Below are 24117 nucleotides of genomic sequence, written 5' to 3'. Positions count from 1 at the left end.
AACTATCTGTTAGTGGAAAAGAATGAAGAAAATTACACCATGGTATCCATACTTTCAAATAACCCCTTCCAAAGTCACTCATGATCAGCTCAAGCATACTATGATACTTATATATGTGTTGCGCAAACAATTATTCTTCTTTATAGGAATGAAGTGGGCTTGCTTACTGGACTTGCGTATGATAGTCAAAATTAAATCTTCATTAGCTCATCAAAACAGCCCCAAAACTCTAACTTTACCAAAGTTTGTGTCCCATAAGCTAATACCCAAACTTTGGGAGGATCCACGTCTATAAATAGGAGGCTGCCCATACCATTGAGTTTATCCCTTGTCTTGCAAGTCTTCACTCTTGGTGCAGTTTTTAGCCATTAGCTCCCTCTTCTAGTGGCTGTCTAGCCTACACAATTGTTGCTACACATCAAGCGACCTGCCCTTTGTTGCTCCAGTCACTTGCCATCCCAAATCAGGTTACGTTTGCTGCTCCAGCACTGATGTCATCTGCTGTTGCCATTATTTCAGCCTGCTGCCTACCTTTTTTAGGTGGTTTGATATCGGTAGCTTGCTGTCGCCATCATCTCCACCTGGTCAGCTGCGTTTACTCCATCAGCAGACTGCCCAACATCAAACACTCTTTGGTAGCTGTCATGTGGTCTTCTGCTGCTGCTGATGATCAGCTTCTTCCATCTTTGGGTGGTTACACTACTGCGTTTACCAAATTCAGCCAGCCCTCAAATTGTCGCGTTTTGGTTTCCAGCTTGTTGCTCTTCCGCTTTCAGCATCATCTCAGCTCTAACTGGTGGTTATAGACCGCGGGATCCATCTTCGGTGGATGTCACTCTCCAACTACTCCCGTTGCTCCATCTTTGAGCATTTATACTTTCTCTCCTTCATTTACAGCATCCATTTATTCACTTTTGAGTTTTATTTTTCCTTTGTTTGTATTTTGTATTTTCATGTTTATGCATTTTTGTGTTTTAGTTGTGTTTGGAAATGTTTTGTGACCTACTATTAGATTGAAAAATTTCAAAAATTATTTGAGCTAGATATGGGAAAGAAGAGCTTGGATGTATATTCATAGGAGTTTAAAAATCTATTGCACAAGACAAAGGCCTTGGATGATCCTTAAGTGTCGCTTTACATGCATACCTTTTTAGATTGCCACCAGACTACTAGAACGAGGTGCTTCGTAATCCACTTCATTTGCTCGAGGATATCTATAGATATACAAAGAATTTTGATAATACTTTGGCTACGAGTAGGAGCAACCAATCAATAAGGGATTTCCATTGAGCTGTCTCTGTCTTTAAGTCAAGGAAGTGAGTTGCTTTAATAGAAGCTTGTCAGCTGTCTTTGGAGTTACATAAAAAGAAGGATGGTAAGCGGAAGGTTACTTTAAGGATCGCTTAAAGGGATGTTGCTTTGCTTGCCATTAGACGGGTCACTTTTGCGGGGATCGAGAGTGCCTCCAGAACAAGAAGACGAAGTCTCTTCTAAGACTTTAATAAATACTCTTAAAGCTCCAGGTATATCTTTTAAAATTTTATTCAAAGATTGTTTTATTAATGCTAGTAATAACAATGATAGTTCCATTAGTAAAATTGTTTTTGGTCCTTATGACCTTTTAAAGATAACTGGTTATATAAATGACGAAGAGGTTACAAATTCAGTGCAAAGACCGCAGCTCCATATGATAATGTTGATCAAATTTATTGTGTTAAATATGTGGAAGACCCTATTGTATATTGTTTGGGATCAGGTGGTACCAGATTTGATCCAATAGTGCCATCAGCTTGTGGACTTTCGACTCATGAGTCTTGACCATGTTGATGTCATTCTTGGTATGCCACAGTTCTTTTATAAACATTCTCCTTGTACTTTGACTATAAAAACTATATACTTTCTTTTAAGCTTGATGGTCATTTCCGTGTAATTGAGGGTGGTTTATCCTCCGGGATCACAAAGAATAATGTACATATGATTTCAGCAATGAGATATAGTCAATGTTTTTCCAATCTAAGTATTATTAATATTTATTTTGTTGAAAAATTTCAATTATTTAATTCACAATGTAATTCAATTTCCTTTAATAATAATCTTAATGTGAATTCAAATGTAAGTGAGCATTTGGATTCGATGTTATATGAGTATGATGACATCTTACCATCGTAGCTACTTGACGGACTAATCACCATCTCATGGAATCTTAGTTCATAGGATTGAGATGTTGCCTAGTAGCTATCTTGTCTCTTGACAACCTTATTAGGCTACCTTGAAAGAAAAAAACGAGATAGCTAGGCTGTGAAGATACGCTAGGGTTTGCACTGAGGAAGCATGGTATGTACAACTAAGATTGAAACACAAAGACTCGGATAGAGACAAGCAAAACTCAAACCCTAAATGCAAAATGCAAATTGTAAAACACAAAACTCAAACAAGCACAGGGAGAAGAAACTCTGAAGTGAATGAATGCTGTAAATGAATGTAGAAGTGTATAGAATGCCCAAGGACAGAGCAACGCAGTGTCAAAGTGACGTCTACCGGAGATGGATTTCAAGTGCTATGACCACCAATCAAAGTATCGGAGTGTGGAAAACACTAAATGCTGATCACCAAAGTGTCGGGGAACTGAGGCGAAAATAGGAGAGATGTTTGCTGATGTAGATAGCTTGTTGGACAACAAAAATGCAGGTACTACAGTAATCACCAATGGGAGAGACGGCAATAGCTTGTCGCTTGGTACGAGATATTGAAAATGCAAGCTAATTAGGTGCTATGATGACATAGTAGATGGAATTCTCCAAACAGCAGGGCGATGGTTGAAAGTAGATTGCTTAGGCTTGGATAGTGATGGATTGCAATTGATGATGGCTGGACAGCAAATGGCAGGTGGTTGATGGCTGAAATTTGCATGGTAGAGTGAGAAACCTGCACAAAAGGATGATGTTGAATGACAGGCATGTTAGCAGAGTATTTGTTAGCTCATGTGTGAGTCTGAGCTTGATCTGGGCTGGGCATTTTTATTAGGTATTTTAGGTATTTTTCTGGTGTGGCATTTTATGCCAGTGGAGCATTTTATGCACCAGTCGGCCAGCATTAAATGCTGTCCGACCAGCATTATTGCTCCCCACTTTTTCAGCCTATTTATACTCAGTGGCTCCTCCTCAGTCAGACACTTCATCTTCACCATCTGCAGTCTCTGTGGAGAGAGGAGCCAGTGCCAGTGCCCACGCAGCCAGTGACTCACTGTTGTATGCGACTGTCTCGTGTTCAGATATATGGATTCCATTTCCCGTGCATACATCTGAGTTCTCATCTATATCGTGTTCTTTTCTTTTCTCTTTTTGTCTTGTGTTTCAGCAGTTTATTTCAGCACATGTTTATGCTTCCACCGCTGCTCCACTTCTGACATGGTATCAGTTTTCAGGATTTGTGTTTCTGCTGTGTTTTCTTGCTGATTTCAGGACTGTTTTGTATCCCTGCTGATCAGATGACTGTTGTTGCAGCCAGGCGACCTGTTTTGGGGCTGTTTTCAGCCTGCGTTTTTTGCAGTTTTGCCATCGCCTGCTGCCTCCGCACCCTCTGCTGCCTCCGCACCCTCTGCTGCCTGCGTTTTTCATCTGCAGCTGCTGGCGACAGTTTTCTACCTGTTTTTCTCCAGTTTACAGCCTGCGTTTTGCTGATTCAGCATCTCTCATGGCTGGGTGATTGTAACTTTAGGCCGTTTTTGCTGTTTTTGGCAGTTTTTGACTGATTTTTTGACTTTCTGCAGCAGATTTTGTCTTCTATTGATCAGATTTTGGGTTATATTGCATGTGAACTCTCATTTTCTGCAGTCTGTGCTTGTGTTTTGGCTGTGTTTCCTCTCTCAATTCTATCTCTTCTCTACTTCTCTTCTTATCCTCTCCATATGGCTCCTCCGTGCACTTCCACTGATGATAAGTTACATATGACCTCGATGCTTCTTGAGCATGAGGCATCCTTGAGATTATAGGGGCGGCTTCCGGCACATTATGGAGGTGAGGCTTATGTAGCTTCAGAGAGGGGTGACGGAAAGAAGAAGTCGAAGGCCCAGTGTTACCACTGTGGCAAGAAGGGACATTTGCGGAAGGACTGCAAGAAGTTAGCGGCTTCCAGGAAGGAGCAGAAGACGAAGCGGGATGCTGACTCTACCGATGAGTCCTCTCCTTCATCAGACTCCGACTCCGATCCTCCGACCAAGGTGAAGTCCAAGGCGCGGAAGGGATCCTCTTCTTCGGATCGCGGGAAGGGCTTGGTGGCCCCTTCCTCGGCTGCTTTCTAGTGGTGGTGATGAGGTCATCCCTCACGACTCTCTTGTGCCAGAGAGGGAGTGTGAGCGGGTGTTCAGATGGGGCAGCCGCGCCTCATCTATACTTTTATACAGGTGCACAGGTTCCAAAGAGGGCCGTCCCTGACGCATCGACTTCAGTCTGGTGGAATCAAATCCTGGAGTTGGGATTGACATCCAGGTTCATGATGAGCGGGTCATCTGACAGAGAGCGGGAGGCTTTCGTCTGGAGCTCACATGAGGGGACACTTTGGCGGTCTGGCCAAAGGCGGGGAATCCATGGTCACCTATGTTCAGAGGCATTTTTGATAGGATGGTCTTGTATGCTACTGCGAGACATTGGTGATGGACACAGAGACATGCTATGATCTTCTCTATTTTCAGGTGTTTGGTACGATCGACATCGACATCAGGTTCTCTCCGAGGCACCTTGGTGGTGGCTTGATCACCCACTGCTTGGGTATCCATGGTTCTACTTGGTGGTTCTATGTTGTATAGTTTCTGATCCCTTTTCATTGTACTATTGTATTGTATTAGATCACTCATGATCTGAGAGAGGGTGTTAGCAGAGTATTTGTCAGCTCATGTGTGAGTCTGAGCTTGATCTGGGCTGGGCATTTTTATTAGGTATTTTAGGTATTTTTCTGGTGTGGCATTTTATGCCAGTGGAGCATTTTATGCACCAGTCGGCCAGCATTAAATGCTGTCCGACCAGCATTATTGCTCCCTACTTTTTCAGCCTATTTATACTCAGTGGCTCCTCCTCAGTCAGACACTTCATCTTCACCATCTGCAGTCTCTGTGGAGAGAGGAGCCAGTGCCAGTGCCCACGCAGCCAGTGACTCACTATTGTATGCGACTGTCTCGTGTTCAGATATATGGATTCCATTTCCCGTGCATACATCTGAGTTCTCATCTGTATCGTGTTCTTTTCTTTTCTCTTTTTGTCTTGTGTTTCAGCAGTTTATTTCAGCACATGTTTATGCTTCCACCGCTGCTCCACTTCTGACAAGGCAGCCCATCTATTTATAGATGTTGAAGGGTGCTCCAAAACATTAGGTTTTTGGGGGAGCATTGAAACTCTCTTAAACTCACACCAAATTTTCGTTTTTCATTAATTAAGCGTGTTTTGGGGCTGTTTAAAAATGCTAATTAGTTGCAAAGAGTGTTATAGCTCAACATATCCTCTTAGGTCCAAAAATGAGCTTGAAAGGGAAGACTTGTAATGCTTATCCCAAGGCATTCGACCCCAAAGTTGTTAGGGTGGGTTTCGGACAAAGGGTGCACGTCAACTGCCTAGTGGCCTACCAAGACTATAGAGACGATGGTTAGTGGATCTTCTAGCTTATCTTTCCAAGAACCATCCATTTGATTCATCTTTCTTTGATGTCTACCATCGACGATTTGTTTTAGGTCTCTCTGTTCTTAGCTTATTGTACTACCAACAAATGGCCCATCGCTATGATGCTTATTTTTCCCTTTATCAATCCAACTTAGCAACTATCTTACCTCTCCTTTTCCAACCTTAGGATTTTCCTCAAATTCCAATCTTTACCTATTGTTCTTTCATTGAAGATCGCGTCTTTTCCTCTTCTCCGCCATGCCCTTTTCCATCTATCCATATACCTTCTAATTTTCCTGCTTATCAATTGATACCCTTCCTAATTGATTCGCTTAAATTTTTAGATACTCCTTCTTTAGCTTACTCCTCATTTTATGATTTTGCCTACCCATCTCTTCATCCTCTTTTACTTATTCCACTTCCATCTCCTGCCACTTCTATTTCTCAACCCCCTTAGTTGGTTAGTGGGTACAAATGATTTGATCAACAGATTCCGAGAAGAAGAGGATGGAGCTCAATTGATTCTCTCACGGGACCACAGATTAATTGGCCATTAATTCCAGGGGACTGGATGACTGGTAGTCAAACATACCAAAATTACCTCCATTTTTCTCAATAATATTCACAATCTCTAGATCCTTCAGTGCGATTGATAGCCCATTTTGCTTGGTACTTAGCATATATGCATTGGCATTCCCATAACGATCAAAAGGCCATTCCAAAGCTTTGTATGAATATCAATGTGAACATTGATTCCCAACAGTTGGATGTTCTATATTTTCATGCCCTTTGTCTACCTAGTAGATACCTTGTTTTGCTAGAACGGATGTGCTACCTTTAGTTCTTTTAGAATCCTCCGAAATATTTTGTAGATGAGTCTTTATCCCTGGCTCGCTTTTGAAATCATCAAGCCTTCAAGAGGGATCATCTTCATTGATACCCTTGGATGTATATTGTGTGCTTCTTAATGAGACATCTTTTGGAGGTGCCATTCAGATGGTTGTGTTTTCGTGTGATGAAATCATGTGATACATAGGGAAGATACAACAGGGGAAGAAAGGCTGATGTCAAAGATAAGTGTCGAAACCTGTAGAATACCAAGAAGGGTAGGAAATCCCTCTCAACTTGGATGTCGATGTTGAAGAAGGAAGAGGAGCTTGAAAATGATAGTCTTCGTGTGGTGCCGAGAACCATATGGATGAAGATGATGAAGTATCCCTACTGGAAGAGCAAGGATAGAAGTCACCGACATGGTAGCATTAAGAGAGAGGCTGCACGATCCACTGCGGTAGGGGAAGCCTCCATATTGGTAGAAGAGCAAAACTCCAAGTAGATGAAACCATGAAAGGAACAACGCGCATCTCCTCTCTTCAACTTAGGAAGGATTGGTGTAAGCTTGCATGTTAGCCCTACACTAAAATGCAAAACTCTGCAAAAGAGAGAAGATTTGCAAGCACAGAGGTGAGTAGTGAGATGCTCCAAAAACAAAACTGAAAATAAAAGAAAAGAAAACAAAGGCAAGTCACAAGTGCAATGCAATGAGTATATAAATATGCAGTGGAAGTCTAAAAAGAGAAAGGCTAAGTATGTGGCCACCATAACATATGACGAGGTGGAGAAGGGGTTCTAGAAGGTGTAGTGGATGTCCTAGGAATGGATGTGAAAGTGTAATATATGAGTCACTAGTAGACCAATCAGCCAATCCTTTAGGAGTAGTGAAGGAGATAGGTTGTTGAGGCTGTCCATGTGCCACATATGTAGTAGCTGTTGGGGCGGATGGAGTAGATGGCACAGCAGTAGGAGGCGTAGCCCCATGGCACTGGCTAGCCGGATTGGAGGCAATCGCAAGAGTCTGCTATGGTTTTCTAGGAGAAAGACCTTGGGCCTTGATACGGCACTCCTCGTCCACATGGCCGGTCTTTGGTAGTCTATGCAAAACCTATTTTTCTTAGGAATTTTCTGCTAAAGGAGTCGTGTTTCTTTGTTTCTGTTGGAGGAAGCACGCATCGTGTGAGTTCTTGCTACCGTTGGTTTTCCCTCCTTTAGATAGTGAGATAATGTGCTGGATAAAATGGAAGTATTTGTTGAGCAACTTGTTCAAGAAGAATGTGACCTTGACTTTGGGGAGCTAGCAGTAGCAAACTTGGTGAGTAACCGCTAATATTCGGCCAACTTGACTTTCAAATCATTCCCTTTCTTAATGGAAAACTCTTGGAGCTTAAATTGAGATCGATACATTGAGTGCAATCTCGAGCCGCATAGTGGTCAATAAGATGACTCCAACACTTAGATGCGAGGGAAAAATACTGTAATTGAGAGTCGAACTCAAGAAGTGACCCTTACATTAACTCAACATTGGTTGTGGTATTACGGGCTCTTCATTGATAGATGTGATGAGGGTGAGCTAATCGAGGATACCAATGATGAGGTCTCAAAGTCCCTGATATTCAAGCACTTGTTGTAGAAGTTCAACCAAGTGGTGAAATTCGACCCGTTAAAATGAGTCTTATTTGTGAAGGCATTTTTGGCTGTTGCGATACGAGTGATAGTGCTAGGAGATGGAGAAAGCGTGTAATGGGGGTGGGTTCGATAGGGAAATGGAGTGGAGTACACTTGGAAAGTAATCCCAGAGTGCCCACCATGCATACAAGAAGTGTGCATAGCGGATCCAAATGTGGGCAAGGGTGGATTGGGTATGGACATGGTGACCGCTTGTGTGAGCCCAAGGTGGAGGGATAGGGACACGAGGAGTAGTGGATGGAAATCCCTGCATAGGAGTGATCCAAGGGATGTGGGACGACAGTTCATAAGTAAAGGATAGAGATCCTTATATCTAAAAGGTCATGTGGGGGGGGGGGGTTTGTGAGTGTCTGGGGGTAGTGAGGGGAATGCCCATCACAACCGTCCCAGAGTGGAAGGATGTGGTAAAGTGGGGGTATTTGGAAGGTACAGTGTTAAAAGGGTGGCATTTCCCCTAATGATACACCAAGAGGTGGAGTGATTGGAGGGTAGGTAGATAGTGGGATGGAGAAAGAGAATGTGTTAGGAGCAAAGATGGAAGATTCAACCCCTAGTGTGCTTTGAGTGGAAGTGGAATGTAATGCAAGATTTTGAAATGAGGATGTGAGTAGATTAGAATGTGGAGAAGATAGTGGTGGGATGGGAGGGAGTTGAGAAGTGTGGTTTACTTGCTCAAATGAAATAGATGGTAGAGACATACCTGATGAAGGGTATTTGATTCGAGAGCCTCCTCTATTAAAGTTATCATACTGAAAACTATTCGGCTCTTGTATACCAAAAGGAGAAACAAGAGAGGGTTTTGGCTCATAAAACTCAAAAGGGCTATGCGAACGTGATATAAGGGTTGGCTGAGATAAAAAGGATGGATCGCTAGACGTGCCGAATATCGTGGTCCCTCCAAGATGAGAGAGATGGCCGGTCTCATCAATTGGTCGAGATGGAGTAGTAGCACTCGTTGAAGGAGTGTAAACCGAACTATACGTGATGCGCAAGTATTCCTCAAACTCTTCATCTACAAGATGATCAAAAGAAGAAGAAGATGGTAAAGGTGAAGGCGTGTCTATCTCCTCCTCAAGACTATAATGCCTTCTCAGAGCCTCCAATGATGGAGAAGCTCGATAGGGTGTCATAGGATACGAAGAAGAAGGTGGGTGAGACATTGAGTGAGAATCGAGTTGCGTGTGAGTCTTGCACAAAGACTAGTCTCCACAATCACTGTAGGATACTCTTTAGAAGAGCATCGGCTTTGATACCATGTGAAGATATGCTAGGGTTTGCACTAAGGAAACACAACATGTATGACCAAGGCTGAAACACAAAGACTCAGACAAAGACAAGCAAAACTCAAACCCTAAAGGTAAAATAGAAAGCACAAAAACGCAAAACTCAAACACAGAGACAAACACATAGAGAAGAAACTTTGAAGTGATTGAATGCTGTAAATGAATGTAGGAGTGTATAGAATGCCCAAGAGCAAAGCAACGTAGTGTCACAGATGACGTCCACCGGAGACGAATCCCAAGTGCTATGTCCACCAGTCGGAGTGTGGGAAACACCAAATGTTGATCACCAGAGTGTCGGGGAATTGAGGTGATAATAGGAGAGGTGTTTGTGAAGGAAATTGCTAGGGTTTGCACTGAGGACACTCAGAGTGTACGACCACGACAAAAACACAAAGAGACAAACACAGACATAGACCCAGACACAAAGGGCAAAACTCAAACCCTAAACGCAAAACTCAAAAACTCAAATCCTAAACACAAAACTCAAAACTCAAACACAAATAGAAGAAGGGAGAGAGAGAACACAACTCTGAAGTGAATGAATTCTGTAAATGAATGTAAGAGTATATAGTGTGCTCAAGGGTAGAGCAATGTTGGAGTGTGACGTCCATCGAAGACGGATCCCAAGTCTGTGACCACGAGTCGGAGTGTAGGAGTGCTGAATAGTGAATGGCAGCAGGCTGGTCACCAAAATGCAGCAGTCTGCAGGTTGGAAACTGGTAAATGCAGTAGTGTACCATTGATCGGAGGCTAGAAATTGTGTACAGTCTGCTGTAAACAGCAGGCTGAAACAGTGTTTGAGAGTGTCAGGGTGTGCAATGCTGAAAACACAGGCTGACTGACCTTGGAGATGATGGACAGTAGGCTGAACAACAGTTTGGGACAGTCTAGAGTAGTCGCCAGCAGTGAGAGCTGTCGCCTACAGCAATGGACATGCCAAAGATAATGTGGTTGCAGTCGATGATGGCAGGACAGCAGATGGAGGCGGGCTGCAGGCTGGAAACTAGGCACCAACAGCAGCAGAGGGTGTGTGGGCTGGTGTAACCTGCAAACAAGGATAATGGCTGAATGGGGGTAGCTTGCCTATTTATAGATGTGGAAGGGTGTCCCAAAAATTAGGGTTTCCACTAAACTCTCTCGAACCGCTTCCCGATTTAGGGTTTTACTCTAAAAGAGCATTTTTAATGTGTTTTGGGGTTGTTTAAGAGGCTAATCAACAAGTAATGTATATTTTAGCTCAATAGTCTTTGCTATCGGCTTGCTAGAGAGCGAAAACGCAGGTACTACAACAGTTGCTTGGTGGGAAAGATGGCAGCAGCCTGTAACCTAGTACCAAATGCTGAAAACGTAGGCTAATCAGGTGCTATTATGACATAGCAAATGGAGACCTTCAAACAGTAGGGCGATGGTTGAAAATAGGCCCCCTAGGGCTGGATAATGATGGGCTGTAGGTGATGGTTGGATAGCAGATGGTAGGTGGTTGATGACTGAAATTTGCATCGTGGAGTGAGAAACCTGTACAAAAGGATGATTCTGAATGGTGGATAGCCCGTCTATTTATAGATGTTGAAGGGTACCCCAAAAAATTAGGGTTTTGGGGGACCATTGAAACTCTCTCGAACTGCTAAAATTGTGTTTTTCATTAATTGAGTGTATTTTGGGATTGTTTAAAAATGCTCATAAGCTGTGAAGTGTGTTTTAGCTCAAACAGGCAACTTCAAGACTATTTAGCTAAGGGTTTTATTGGGCCGCGTAAATCTCCATGGGATGTACCGGTCCTTGTTGCTAAAAAGAATGGCACAATACTCTTCTGTGTCAATTACAAAGGTCTTAATAAGATGACTATAATGAATAAGTGCTTGTTACATAGAACGGATGAACTTACAAATCGGCTTTGTGGTACGCAATATTTCACTAAAATAGATCTTAGGTCCAATTACCATTAGATACATATAGCCTCGAAGGATGTCTTGAAAATTGAGTTTCGAATGCGGTATGGAGATTATCAAATTTTGGTTCTAACTTTTGGATTGACCAATGCTTCTGCAACTTTCTAGCAGATGATGAATGATTTATTTTATCCATATCTTGAAAAGTGGATAGTCGTTTTTCTCGATGACATCCTTATTCATAGCAGGTCGTTTGAGGAATATGCAAAACATTTGCACATCATCTTATGCCTCTTAAGATGAGAGTAATTGTTTATGGAACTATCCAATTGCAAATTTATTCGCATGGAGCTCTTATATCCTGGTCATATCATCTCGATTGATGACATTTGGATTAATCTCGAAAAGGTTCAAAATATGCTTGATTGGCCTATTCTTGGGGCCATAAGGTAACTTGTAACTAGTCTTCCTCCTCAAATAGGGTGGTAAATAACTTGATTAAGCACTATTTACATCAATTAACAAATTCACAAAACTGAAAAGTACACTTTACCATATAATCTTGGATATTGGACACCTTATTGGCCCCAAAACTGACGCTCCTTTCGGTATTTTTTAACTTAATTGAATAAGAAGTTGATGTACAATGGGATTCTCCCAATCCCTTTCGGTATTCCAACTTTCCTTGTTGTTCAAAATGACTAGCAAGTCTTTAATCTGATTTGCCCATTGATTTGGGCAATCAATTGGCCTTCACTCGCTTTGATGGAGATGGAAAATGCCCCAAATTCAATTATTTGCTGGTCCCTCCACTTGAATATGTTAAAAACAGCTTCAATCTTGTTGAATCCAAGTCTTGGAGCTTTCAATTTTTAGCACGCTTCTCGAGGCTATTGCTAAATCCTAATTTCCTTCATTCCCATGTGAAATGTTCATACTAAGAGGCATCATCATTGCTTGAGTCCATCTCACTGTATGAAGATAGTATGAAGACATATTGCTGAAATTTCTCAGCCTCTAGTGATCTCAATGTTGCAATCTTTGGAGCAAGGCTATAGAAAGGTTGGGAGTAAGACAGAATGCTGAGGAGAGAAAAAATTTAGACTTTCTTGGTGAAGAACTCAAGAAAATCTGTCATTTATTGTTGCTGCCCTGTCTCAACAGCTTGTAGATGCAAAGAACTGAAGAAAATAAGTCATTTACTATTGTTGCCCTATCCCAACAGCTTGTAGATGCTATCACCTACTGTTGATTGGTCTTCTCTTGCCCCTGGTTGCCTCAGAAGGTCCTCCAATGGCTGCAAATCAGACCAGCAGCATCTCCTCCCTCTCTTTTGCAGACTGAATGCACTAAAAATGCCTCTCTTCAGCCTCTAAAGACGTTTTTTAATCTTGCATGGGAATTTTTGATAAGTGGTAGCCTTCTCAAATGGCTTTTCTAGCATTAGCCATAATTAAATATTATTTTTTAGTCTTAAAATATTAAAAATTAATCTAATAATTATTTCGTTGCCTTGAAAAATAATCTGACTGGCGAATAATTAAATTGGCTAGGAAACTTCTATTCCCGAGTGTTTCTACGCCATCTTTGACCATTAGATTAGATTGGCATTAAGTACTATTAAATGCCACTTCTCCAGTGTCACAAACAGACACTTATGGCCAAATGAATGACCTAGGCCAACAATTGGCACTAGATATCACAAAGTACCGCACAACTTATAGCAACTTTTGCCTTTGATTTCTCGTGATTTCCTCAGGTCCCAGGCTCGTAAATTTACTCTAATCCCAGTTACATCTCACATGTGCAACATTCACTTAACTATGTGATTAAAAATTAATATACATGTTAAGTAAGGTTTAAAAAATACATGTCCTCATGACATAACTAAAAGCTTTTTTAGATTTTATTGGGTTTTTTCGAAAGTTGATGAAGGATTATGCTCATATTGCTGAACCTTTCACATGTTTGCTAAAGGATATACGAAGGAATAAGAAGCATGCTAGTCTGTTGGTTGTTTGAACTATTGAGCTCAGTCAATGTTTTAAATATTTAAATGACTTGTTACCACTACACCGATGTTGTAACATTGATTTAAATGAATGAGGCTCATATGGATATGAGTGATTATGCTTTAGATGTTGTCGTTTATCAGGATGATTGATCTATCGTATTGGAGAGCCATAAGCTCACGGACACCCAAACAAGTTATATCACCCAAGTGAAGGAATTTTCTGTCATCCATGCATTTATATAGCGTCATTATTTATATGGTGCTAGTTTATTATTTGGATGGATCACCATTCATTAAAGTACCTTTGTGATTAGCCTTTGTGGCCGTAAGGTGAGATAGGCGGAGCTTATACAAGAGTTTGACTTCAAAATTTACTATAGAATGGGTGCAACTAATATGGTTGCCAGTGCTATTAGTCGAATTCATGAAGTTAATGCCTTATCTTTCTTTGAATCTTGTCTGATTTCTCTCTCTCTCTCTCTCTCTCTCAAAGGGCGTTGCCAAAACGATCTTTACTTTACAAGTGCCATGCCATTCTTAAAATCAAATAGGAAAAGCCATATGTGTTGGTTAACTAATGGATAACTAGTTTAAGAGGGAACTAGTAGCCTAGGAAACTTTGGCGCTTTGAACGTCCAAAAGTTAGCTAGTGAGAGAAAGATGGCGGAAAAGTATTTCATTTGTAATGGATTTCTTTTTAAACAAGGTAAAGTGTGCGTGCTTAATGATCAGGATATCCACAAGAAAATTTTATATGAGTGTCATGTTGTGCCGAGTACTGGAGACCTTGGCATCATACACCAAACTTTGGCCTTGGTTAGTCGTTACTTTTATTGGCCACATATTAAGACTATGGTTGAGTCTTTATGTGTGTGTGCACGTGTAGTGTTAGCTTAATAAGGCTAAATGGCACAAACGGGTGCGGATGTTGCATCCTTTACAAATTCTTGATAGAAAGTGGAGTAGCATTTTTATGGATTTTGTAGTAGGATTGCCATTTACGTAGAAGATAAAGATTTGGAGGAACCATTATCCTCTCCGGAAGCTCATAAGAATCAAGGATAGTTGTAATTTTAAACTTCCATAAAGTGCAGTTTGTACCATAACTTGTGTTCACTAAGGATTGGTGGACAAGAATGTGTGTCCTTTGAATCTAGGTATAGCAACATCGCTTCCAAATGCTCCAAAACTGCTTTTGGATGCTCTAGAATTGCTCTTGGATGTAGACATTGATCCTTTTTGTTATTGAAGCCCTTGCCTCTCATGTATTCTTCAATCCTTGGAGTCTTCTTGGGCTCTGATACCATGTAAAAGTTACACAATGCAATAAACAAAATTTGACCAAGGAATAGAGGGTACATAGCACATTAGAGAAGAATAGAGATTGCTTTAATTCCAAACAGAATAATACAAAGAAGGTATTGCCCACTTATATGCTTCCATTGTGAAGCTTAGATGGTGGCCTAGACGGATACTAGGTGAAGAACTAGTTGGAAGAACCTTGGTAGGGCAAAAGATAGATAATTATGGTTTTGAAGGGGTTCCCTTTTTATAGCTCACGAAGGTGGTCATGTCGGCTTGATTAATCTTTGCTAGTTAACCAAGGAATATTCACTTTATATTTAGGTTAGCGATTGCCCCCAGACCCCTGCTAGGGCTCCTCTAGGACACTCTAGCCATGGGTTGCCTTCGTGGTCCTTGGGACTCCAAATTGGGGTTTGTGATAGCTCCCACACCTTGTAACTCAATGCAATGTGCTGTAGGTTGCTACCGATTTAACTGCTCAGAGATCTACCCCAAAGGCTAGATCCACAAAGGTCACCTTTTACCATTCGGTCACATAGACCTCATTTGACATACAAATTAGGACCCAACCCTGGGTTCACACATGGCTGGGGGACTTACAACTTTGAGCACCATGGATCGTTAGCGGCACCTTACAAGAGTGGGGCATTGAGCATATCTAACAGTATTATTTTCCATCCATACTAATGTAACATGTCCAACTAAGAGGTGAAGTACTTGTAGATAACACTTGACATGATGCTTAAGTGCTTTGTGAGATGGCTGGTTTCCAACAGATTAAAGTGTGCCATTACACTTGAATGTTAAGTATACTAGTATGTTTGAATACTGGATGCAGGGAGGCCATAATCTGTATGATGTTAAGTATGCATGAGTCTTAAAATATATTTGGAATTAATAAGTTTTTGTTAATTTATGAAGCACAAAATAGAATACCTTATCTCTTATTCTTTGCTGTGCTATCGTTTGTAATAAGGGATATTGAAGAAGCAGACGTTGTTGCCCTAGAGAGGCGACTAATGCAAGCTATGGACATATGTATCACCAAAAAGAAAAAAATAATCCTTTTAAGAATGGAAATGGAGCGCATGCAAGGCACACAAAAGGTATGTGACCTTAGTGGATGCAGTTGTTTGCAAATGGAAGAAAAATCATTTAATGAACGTGCTGCTTTGTTTTTAAAGGTGGTACCCAATTGCAAAAGTAGCAAAATCATTTAATCAGAATTCTAGTTTGCTTGTGTAGCTCGTAATCAAGGGTTCACTTACAAGGTCAATTACAGTACTTCTAAATTCATGTTGATTTGAAACAATTCACAAGATGGAAACTTGTGTTAGTGCTTGCATGTTTATTTTCCAGCAACTTGAGGCAAGATCAATTTTCAAGAGACTGATTGGGACAGTAGTGCGGACAGTTCAAGAAGATGAGCGTGAGCAAGGTATGTTGCCTGCCATTTAGAGTTGTCTTAAAGAACCAAGGCTGCCAAGTAAAAGTAATGTGATGAAAGCTTCCTTTGAGACTGTGAGTCAGTGTGAAACCAAGGTGAAAGTGCGATAAAAGCTTCCTTTGATACTGTGAGTGAGTGTGAAAGCTATGTTTGTCAAAGTGACTTGCAAATGCTCAAAGGTGCGTGAACAGGTGAGTGATGTCTCAGTGTCTGCCCTTCTATGGACCATGCTGTGTTTTTCTTGTTAATATCAATCCGAACACTAAATAAAGACATGAAGGGCACCACCCTTTGGATATTTTCCCATGGCTGTGGCTTAAAAACACTAGAATTAAATGAGCTTGAATCCCATTTTCACAGTACAACTACTTATGAAGATTCAAATATAGGCTGTGTTAAAAATTCTGACGAAGTTGAGGTAACATAAGTGCTGAACTTTTTTTTGTTGTCCCTGGTGCTCTCGCATATGTGGGGGCTTGTCATTAGTTTAAGTCTGGCACAACTGTTAGTGTAGTGATTGATGGCTTCACCAAGCACTACAGTGGTATTTCTCAGTTTTTTGACATTAATCTGTTTGTTTCCATCCCCATTAGCTCTATTGGGTGGAGACTGTCTTATTTGGGTCGTCCAATGAAATTTTAGGAGGTAGAGCAGTGGTACATCTTGTTGTGGACTATGGGAATACATTTCCCTATGGTGGGTTTGGACTTTCCTTTGATTGAAAAGAACAAGTACCTGAACAGCCAAGATTTGGTTATTCCAAATTTGATTGGCAAGTGTGATAGCAAAGTTGTCTGTAGTTAAGAAAGTATGCTCTTTATCTTATAGTTGCGAATGGAGGGCTCAACATCCTCTGAGTTCCTAACGCTGAGAAAGATGGTGAAAATTTTTGGAAGAGAAAACATATTCAGTTTTTTTGGTTCTAGTTATAGGCTATATGCTGAGTTATTTGTGGAACTTTTATTTCACTGACTCAGCAAACATTGTGCAACGGTAAGACAACAGCTGCCAAGTCCCATGTAAACTTGTAATCAACTCTAGAAGTCCTAGTATTGAGTTATAACCATTATGACAAGGACATACAATAAAAGTGATTCACATCTAGTCATGAACTGGGTCTCAAGTTTTTGTACAAACTTATATAAACTCAAATCATTATGCTATTGTTCTATTCACTTAACTCTATAGACTTGTGTGGCTTAACATTCCATGAGTATACTATTCATATGTATGGGGGAGCATGTCTCTTTGATAGTCAACCCCAACTTTTCTCTCCAAGAATAAATTGGTTTGTATAGCCACAAAAGCCTTTGATGCTTATTTGTTGCTTTCTTTTGTTTTTCTTGAGATCTTTAGATAGCTTGTCTAACTTGGGCAAAAGTTATAGCCATATCATGCAGAATTCATTGACATGAAATATCTCCTCTATTTTGAGAATAGGTAGTAAGAGTGGTTTTCCATATATGATCTCAAATGGTGCTTTACTTATAAGAGTATGAACCGTGTTCTTATCGGTATATTCTACTGAATGTAAATACTTTTTCCATGGTTAGTTGGCTTCATGACAATAACACATCAACATATTCAATATTGTGATATTGGCTATCTCAGTTTGATCGTGTGTTTGAGGACGATAAGAGCTCACTAAAAGAAACTAGTGGTTCGTGGATCTCTATCATCCATGATGGATTGTGGTAATCCATGATACTTAAAGATTTATTATATAAATTTTCTAGCCATATGTTGAGACTTGATAGTCCTCTTGACAGGGATAAAATGAGCGTATTTACAAAATGTGGCAATAATAGTCTATATGCCATCATTGCAGTTTGCCCTGGAGGAAGAAGCTTGGCGGTGAGAGCTATGGCAAATGGAGAGTAAGAGCAAGAGAGAGAGAGAAACTCAAAGTGGGAATTTCAACAGCCACAATGTGTGGCCGGGCCTTCCTTTATTCAAACTGTTACTAAAAGAATAAAGAATAAGTGATTGTGATGGGCGCTCGCCACTTGCAGTGTGCAGTGGCGGGTACTGTCAGTGTAGTAAAGTGTAGTAACATACGGGCGGCTAGGTGGAGGTGTCTTTACTCCCAACAACCTCCCACTTAAAGGCGAATTTGCCCCAGTGAGAGAAAAGGAAATAAAAGATAGTACAACATGTACATATGTACAACAGGATGAGGAAAAAAACGTCATCTCATCCAACGCCCATCAATCTCCTGAGGAAGGCAAAGTGCTCTGTAGTGAGGCTCTTCGTAAGCAAGTTTGTAGGATTTTGCTCAGTTGGACTCTTGACAAGGTCAACAGACCTGTCCTCAACGACCTTGCAAATGAAGTGATATCTCATCTCAATATATTTCGTCTTCGCATGGAAGATCGGATTCTTGGCCAACTGAATGGCACTCATAGAATCCGAATGCAGTGTAGGCATAGCATTTGTCATACCAAGGTCTGCAATCAAACGGCCTAACCAGATAGCCTCCTTGCAAGCCTCTGTGGCTGCAATATACTCAGCCTTTGCAGTAGAAAGAGCCGTACACTTCTGCGCCTTGGATATCCAAGAGATAGCCCCTCCAACATAAGTGAACATATAGCCAGAAGTGGACTTCCTACTATCTGTATGTCCTGCATAATCAGAGTTAGTGTACCCCACGACTCCTATATCCTGGCTGTCATAGCAAATACACATATTTGCTGTGTCCTTTAGGTACCTCATGATACCCTTCACGGCATTCCAATGTTTCTTGCTAGGTGTAGCTATATAACGTGCCACAACCCCAACGGCAAAAGCAATATCTGGACGGGTGGCTATCATGGCATATATAAAACTGCCCACGGTTGATGGATAGGGAATCTTGGCCATCTTGACCCTTTGCTTATCTGTCTGCGGACAATCGGCGTGTGAAACCTTCACATGAGAAGGTAATGGACAGCCAGTAAGCTTAACATCTTGCATACGGAAGCGCTCAAGGACTTTATGAATGTACTCCCTCTGTGGTAGATAGAGTAGTCCTTGAGATTTGTCGTACGTAATATGCATATCAAGTATATGAGAGGCCTGTCCCAGATCTTTCATCTCAAAGCTCTTCTTGAGCTGAGCCTTAAGAGCATCTAGCTCCTTATGAGTTGTTCTTGCTAAAAGGATGTTATTCACATAGAGTATCAAAATTAGTAAAGAACCGTCACGGGCTTTCTTCGTGTACAAGCACAGATCCATAGCACCGCGGTTGTAGCCCTGTGACTGCATGATGCATCTTATGGTACCATTCCCTAGGTGCCTGCTTCAAGCCATATAGACTCTTCTTTAGCTTGCACACTAGGTGTTTCCTGCCAGGGTTTGCAAAGCCCTTAGGCTACTCTATGTAAATCTCATCATGCAAGTCTCCATGTAAAAAAGCTGTCTTGACATCCATTTGGTACAAGTCCAGGTCAAGCTGTGCACTGACTAAGCGTAGGGTGGTCATCTTGACCGCATGAGAAAAGACCATCATCAAAGTCAACACCATGCTCTTGCTTAAAGAGCCTTGTATGCTAGCTTGGGGTGTCCAGGGGTACTTTTCAGCTTGTACACCCACTTGTATAGCAAAGTCTTCTTACCCTGAGGTAAGGAAACCAAATCCCAAGTCTGATTCTTATGCAATGAGTCAAGCTCAGACTGCATAGTCCTCTCCCAAGAGTGACAATCATCCGTGTGCATAGCCTCATCATAAGTGAGAGGCTCTCTTGCATCTGTAACCAGTACATAATCCATAGAGGGCGCAAAATGGTCAGGAGGTCGTCTATCTCTAGTAGAACGCCTCAATCTAGGCTCTGCTGCTTGACCAATATCCTGTCTAACATCAGCATATCTAACATCTGGGCCATGAGCATCAGGTGATGTTGTACGTTGTCTAGCTAGTCGTGGAGCGGGCTGTACAAGAGTAGGTGGCTTCTCTTGAAAGATAACTCTGCGTACCTCAACCACTTTCTCAAGCTTCATATGCATTTTGTCCTCATGAAAGATGACATTATGGCTGCGGATCACTTTTCGCGACTGCGGATCCCATAGACGATAACCCATCTCTCCTGCATCTCCATAGCCAATGAAAATGCATTTGACACTTTTAGGATTCAGCTTATTGCGTTTGTCCTTGGGTATATGGCAGAATGCCTCACATCCAAAGACACGCAAATGATCATAAGAGGAGGGGTTGCTTGGCCATACCTCCTCTGCAACCTGAAAGTCAATGCCACTGCTAGGTGACCTGTTAATGAGATGCACTGCAGTAGTAACTGTCTCAGTCCAAAAGTGCTGTGTTAAGCCAGCCTGGCTAAGCATGCTACGGACCCTTTCCTGAATGGTTCTATTCATGCGTTCAGCTATATCATTCTAGGGAGGGGTGTAAGGGGCGGTCAACTGATGCTTAATACTTCACTCATCACAAAACTGCACAAAAGCACGTGATACATACTCACTCCCATTATTTGACCTTAGACATTTCAACCTATTCCCAAAGTGGTTCTCTGCTAATGTAAGCCAACGCTGAAATGTGTCTAAGACGTCGGATTTTCTCTTTATGGGATAAGCCCAAACCTTACGTGAGGAATCATCTATGAAAGTAACAAAATACTTTGTCCCACCTAGTGACTGACAGGGCATGGGCCCATATACATCTGAGTGCGCAAGAGCTAAGGGCTCACCCATGCGTTTCTTACCAGACTTTTTATGCGTATTTCTACTGTGCCTGCCATACAAACAATGATCACAAGAATCAAAATGCGAAGAGTCCAAAGACGGAAGATACTGCAAAGCACGGAGCATTTTCATTCCTTTAAGGGACATATGTCTCAAACGAGCACGCCAAAGGGATACATGGGAGATAGAACCCACAAACAAAACATGATTCAAGGTAGCTCCAGATACAAGTAAGGGATAGAGGCCGCCAGACTTAGCACCTCTTGCAAACACAAGCCTACTACGAGTAATCTTCCATGCAGAGTCTCCAAAAGACACAAAATACCCTACATCATCAAGCTATCCAGCTGACATAAGGCCGCGAGTCAATGCAGGTACATGGCGTACATCATGCAAAACAAAAGAACTGCCAGAAGGAAACTGTAGCCTAACACCTCCAATGCCCATAATGTCAAGAGACCTGTCATCACCAAGACACACAGAATCTGAGATGGTACGATAGGTATGAAACCGATCTCTACAGGGTATCATATGAAATGATGCACCCGAATCCAAAAGCCAGCATTGCGCATACATAGAGTGTGTCTCAAAAGCTTGTAAGGCATCGCATGAAAAAGCTGCAAGTATGTAATTCTCATCTGAATTAGTGGCCTGCATGACATTAACCTCTTCTATCTTCACATTGGACTTTGCAGGTAGAATACTGCGCTCAAAAGACTTTTCCTGCTCTTTCTCTTTTCCCTTTTCCTTGTGCTTATCATCGCGCATCTTATGGCACTGCGGCCTAATATGTCCTACTTTCCCACAATAATGACAGGTAAGATTAGACTTTTGTCCACGGGACTTACTGCAGCCATGTGACTTTGACTTGGACTTCTGAGAGTCCTTGCCCTTATGATCATTATCATGCCTGCCATGTTTGCCACCTCTAACGGTCAATGCATGTGAAGAGTGGGAAGCATAATTGTTTTTCATGTTGATTTCCTTAGTCAATAAAGCACTCTCAACATCTTTGATTTTCAGCCCATCAAGCTTGTTCGTGCATATGGTAGTACGGAAGACATCCCATGATTCATGCAAGGTGCCAAGCAGAAACAACGGGTGCAAGTTTTCTTTGAACTCAATACCTTGTGACAACAAGTTCTTCATGATAGCATGAAACTGGCTGAAACGAGATGATAGGGATATCCCCTCCTTCACGCAAAGGTCCATTAAGTGCTTCAGCCAATACATCTGTGACACAGGACTCTGCTGCGCATAAAGCTCCTGAATCTTCTCCCATAAATTCTATGCACTCTTATTCTCATCTTCAACAACATTATGATGGACCTCTTCTGAGAGTGACAAGATAATGGTAGACTTGCATAGTGTTAGTGATCAGATTCTGGTCTGGTCAGTCGGACTGCCACGTGGCAGTCCGATCTAGTACTGCAATAGTCGGCTGCATTTTTTGGCGCCCAGTTTGTGGCTATTTATAACCGATGTCCAGCAGTCTTCTGACACTTCTGTTCGCAGATTACAGGCTGGAGGCTCGTGCAGATTTCATCTTTGTTTGCAGATTTCAGGTTGGAGATCGTGCAGACTGCAGCGGACATCGAGATGAACAGCAGGTTGCATCGTCGAGGTGGAGACACGCAATCCCGCGCACTGCGCTTGTGTACATATCTGCATATCTTTGTATACAGCACACTTTATACAGTAGATCTTCATCTTCCACTGTCTCTTTCTCTCTTCTCTCTCTGCGTTCTCTCTCTCTCAGTCTTGGTCCCACGCTTCCGCATCGCTGCACTCTGACATGGTATTAGAGCAGTGTAGAAGGGATGGCTGAGTGAAGAACCAACCTGAAGAGGAGTTTCCATCACGACACAAGGCTGCGTTTCCAGCGTTTGAGGGCGAGCGGAGGGCTGCGTCTCGGAACAAAGCTGAAGCGAGCGTGGGCGTGCGGGAAAGGAGTCCAGTTGGTGGATCTGGTGCTGTTTATTGTTGTCTGAAGAGGAGGAAGGCTGAGTTTTCAGTCTTTAAGTGCAGGTTTTGCTTTTTCATCGCCTCCGGCAGGTGAAGAAGATTCGGGACGCGAAAGAAAGACCCCTAGCAGGCTGCATTTTCACAGTCAGAGGGGGCTGCTTTTGCGTTTGTGAAGGCATTACAGGTGAAGATGTCTACAGAGATTGACTTGGAGTTCCAGACGATCATGGACTGGAAGGTGCCTGTTTTACTGGCTCTTCCCGCAGATCAAAAGCTCGATGGCGACAATTACCGCATTTGGTGCGTGATGACGTTGGCCATCCTTGAGTCCTACGATTTGGTGGAGCTTGTACAGGAGGAGATCGACCAGCCCTCGGTGAGAGATGAGTCCAAACTCTCTTGCAATGCTCGTGCGGAGTTGGCCAAGGCACAGTCTCACTGGGACCAGGTGAATGCCCGGATTCGTTCTTTTCTTTTTCTATCTTGTACTACAGCCGTGATAGCCCACATCGAGCACTTGACGGTGGCTCGGGAGATATGACTGGAGCTAGATCAGATGTATAACCGGGTGACCCTTATGAAGCGGGTTTCTTTGGAGGTGCAGATGCGGACCTTGTCCGTGAACAAGTCTTCTTCGTTGGGGGAGCACATCAACAAGCTTAGATAGCTTCAGATGCAGGTTCAGAATGCAGGGAAGCCGATTTCCTCCGAAGACATGGCGATCACACTTTTGTACGAGTTGCCGTCACGATTCGGTGCTTTCTACTCCACCCTTATTGCTTCGGGGTGTGAGTCTACTCTTCGGTGGGAAGAGCTGGTTCCTATGGTCTTGGACCAAGAGGAACAATTGAAGGGACACCATGCTTCCAAGTCGAAAGCCTTGACAGGTCAAGCCTCTCAGAAGAAGGGGAAGGACCAAAAGAAGAAGAAGGAGGACAATAAGTCAAAGAAGGACAAGGACAAATAATCCACATGCCATATTTGTGGAAAGACTGGCCATTGAAAGAAGGATTGCCCTGACAAAGACAAGAAGGATACCAACAAGAAGAACACGAAGGATTCTAGAGCGGTGGCTGCACCCTCATCAGCTGCGTTTCTTCATCTAGCTGTCCTTGAGGACTCTACACCAAATGCTTCTGATGCTGCGATGACAGCTCCCCAGGTTTGAGAGTGGATCGTGGACAGTGGTGCCTCTCGGCACATGACTCCTTCATCAGTTGGGTGTTGCCCAGTTGCGACCTTCGCGTGGGCAGATTCTCATTGGAGATAGCTCTTCTGTGTCTATTGTAGGACGGGGTGAGATGCAGCTTATTCCAGATGGACGTGGTGGTACCCATACCTCAGAGGTCTTGCACGTGCCAGGTTTAGGATATCA

The 24117-nt window shown here is 42.3% G+C and overlaps 1 protein-coding gene across 6 annotated transcripts in view; it reads left to right on the top strand.

The window, feature by feature from the left end:
• The window catches only part of LOC148031689 (GPCR-type G protein COLD1-like), a 113237-nt gene that overhangs the window by 4539 nt on the left and 84581 nt on the right, over positions 1 to 24117 (top strand). For all 6 annotated transcript variants that reach the window (XR_015691933.1, XR_015691931.1, XR_015691930.1 and 3 more), the window contains 2 exons: positions 15636 to 15765; positions 16019 to 16097. Coding sequence is in view for 1 of the 6 variants with exons in the window: in XM_087685259.1 (XP_087541385.1) it covers positions 15636 to 15765; positions 16019 to 16097 (209 nt within the window). In the remaining 5 variants the exon portion in view is untranslated. The remainder of the gene's footprint in view (positions 1 to 15635; positions 15766 to 16018; positions 16098 to 24117) is intronic.

The sequence above is a fragment of the Lygodium microphyllum genome, chromosome 9, assembly GCF_053477565.2.
Source record: "Lygodium microphyllum isolate KBCC chromosome 9, Lygodium_microphyllum_v1.1.10, whole genome shotgun sequence".
Lineage (NCBI taxonomy): Eukaryota > Viridiplantae > Streptophyta > Polypodiopsida > Schizaeales > Lygodiaceae > Lygodium > Lygodium microphyllum.
This window is presented reverse-complemented; position numbering and strand designations above follow the sequence as displayed.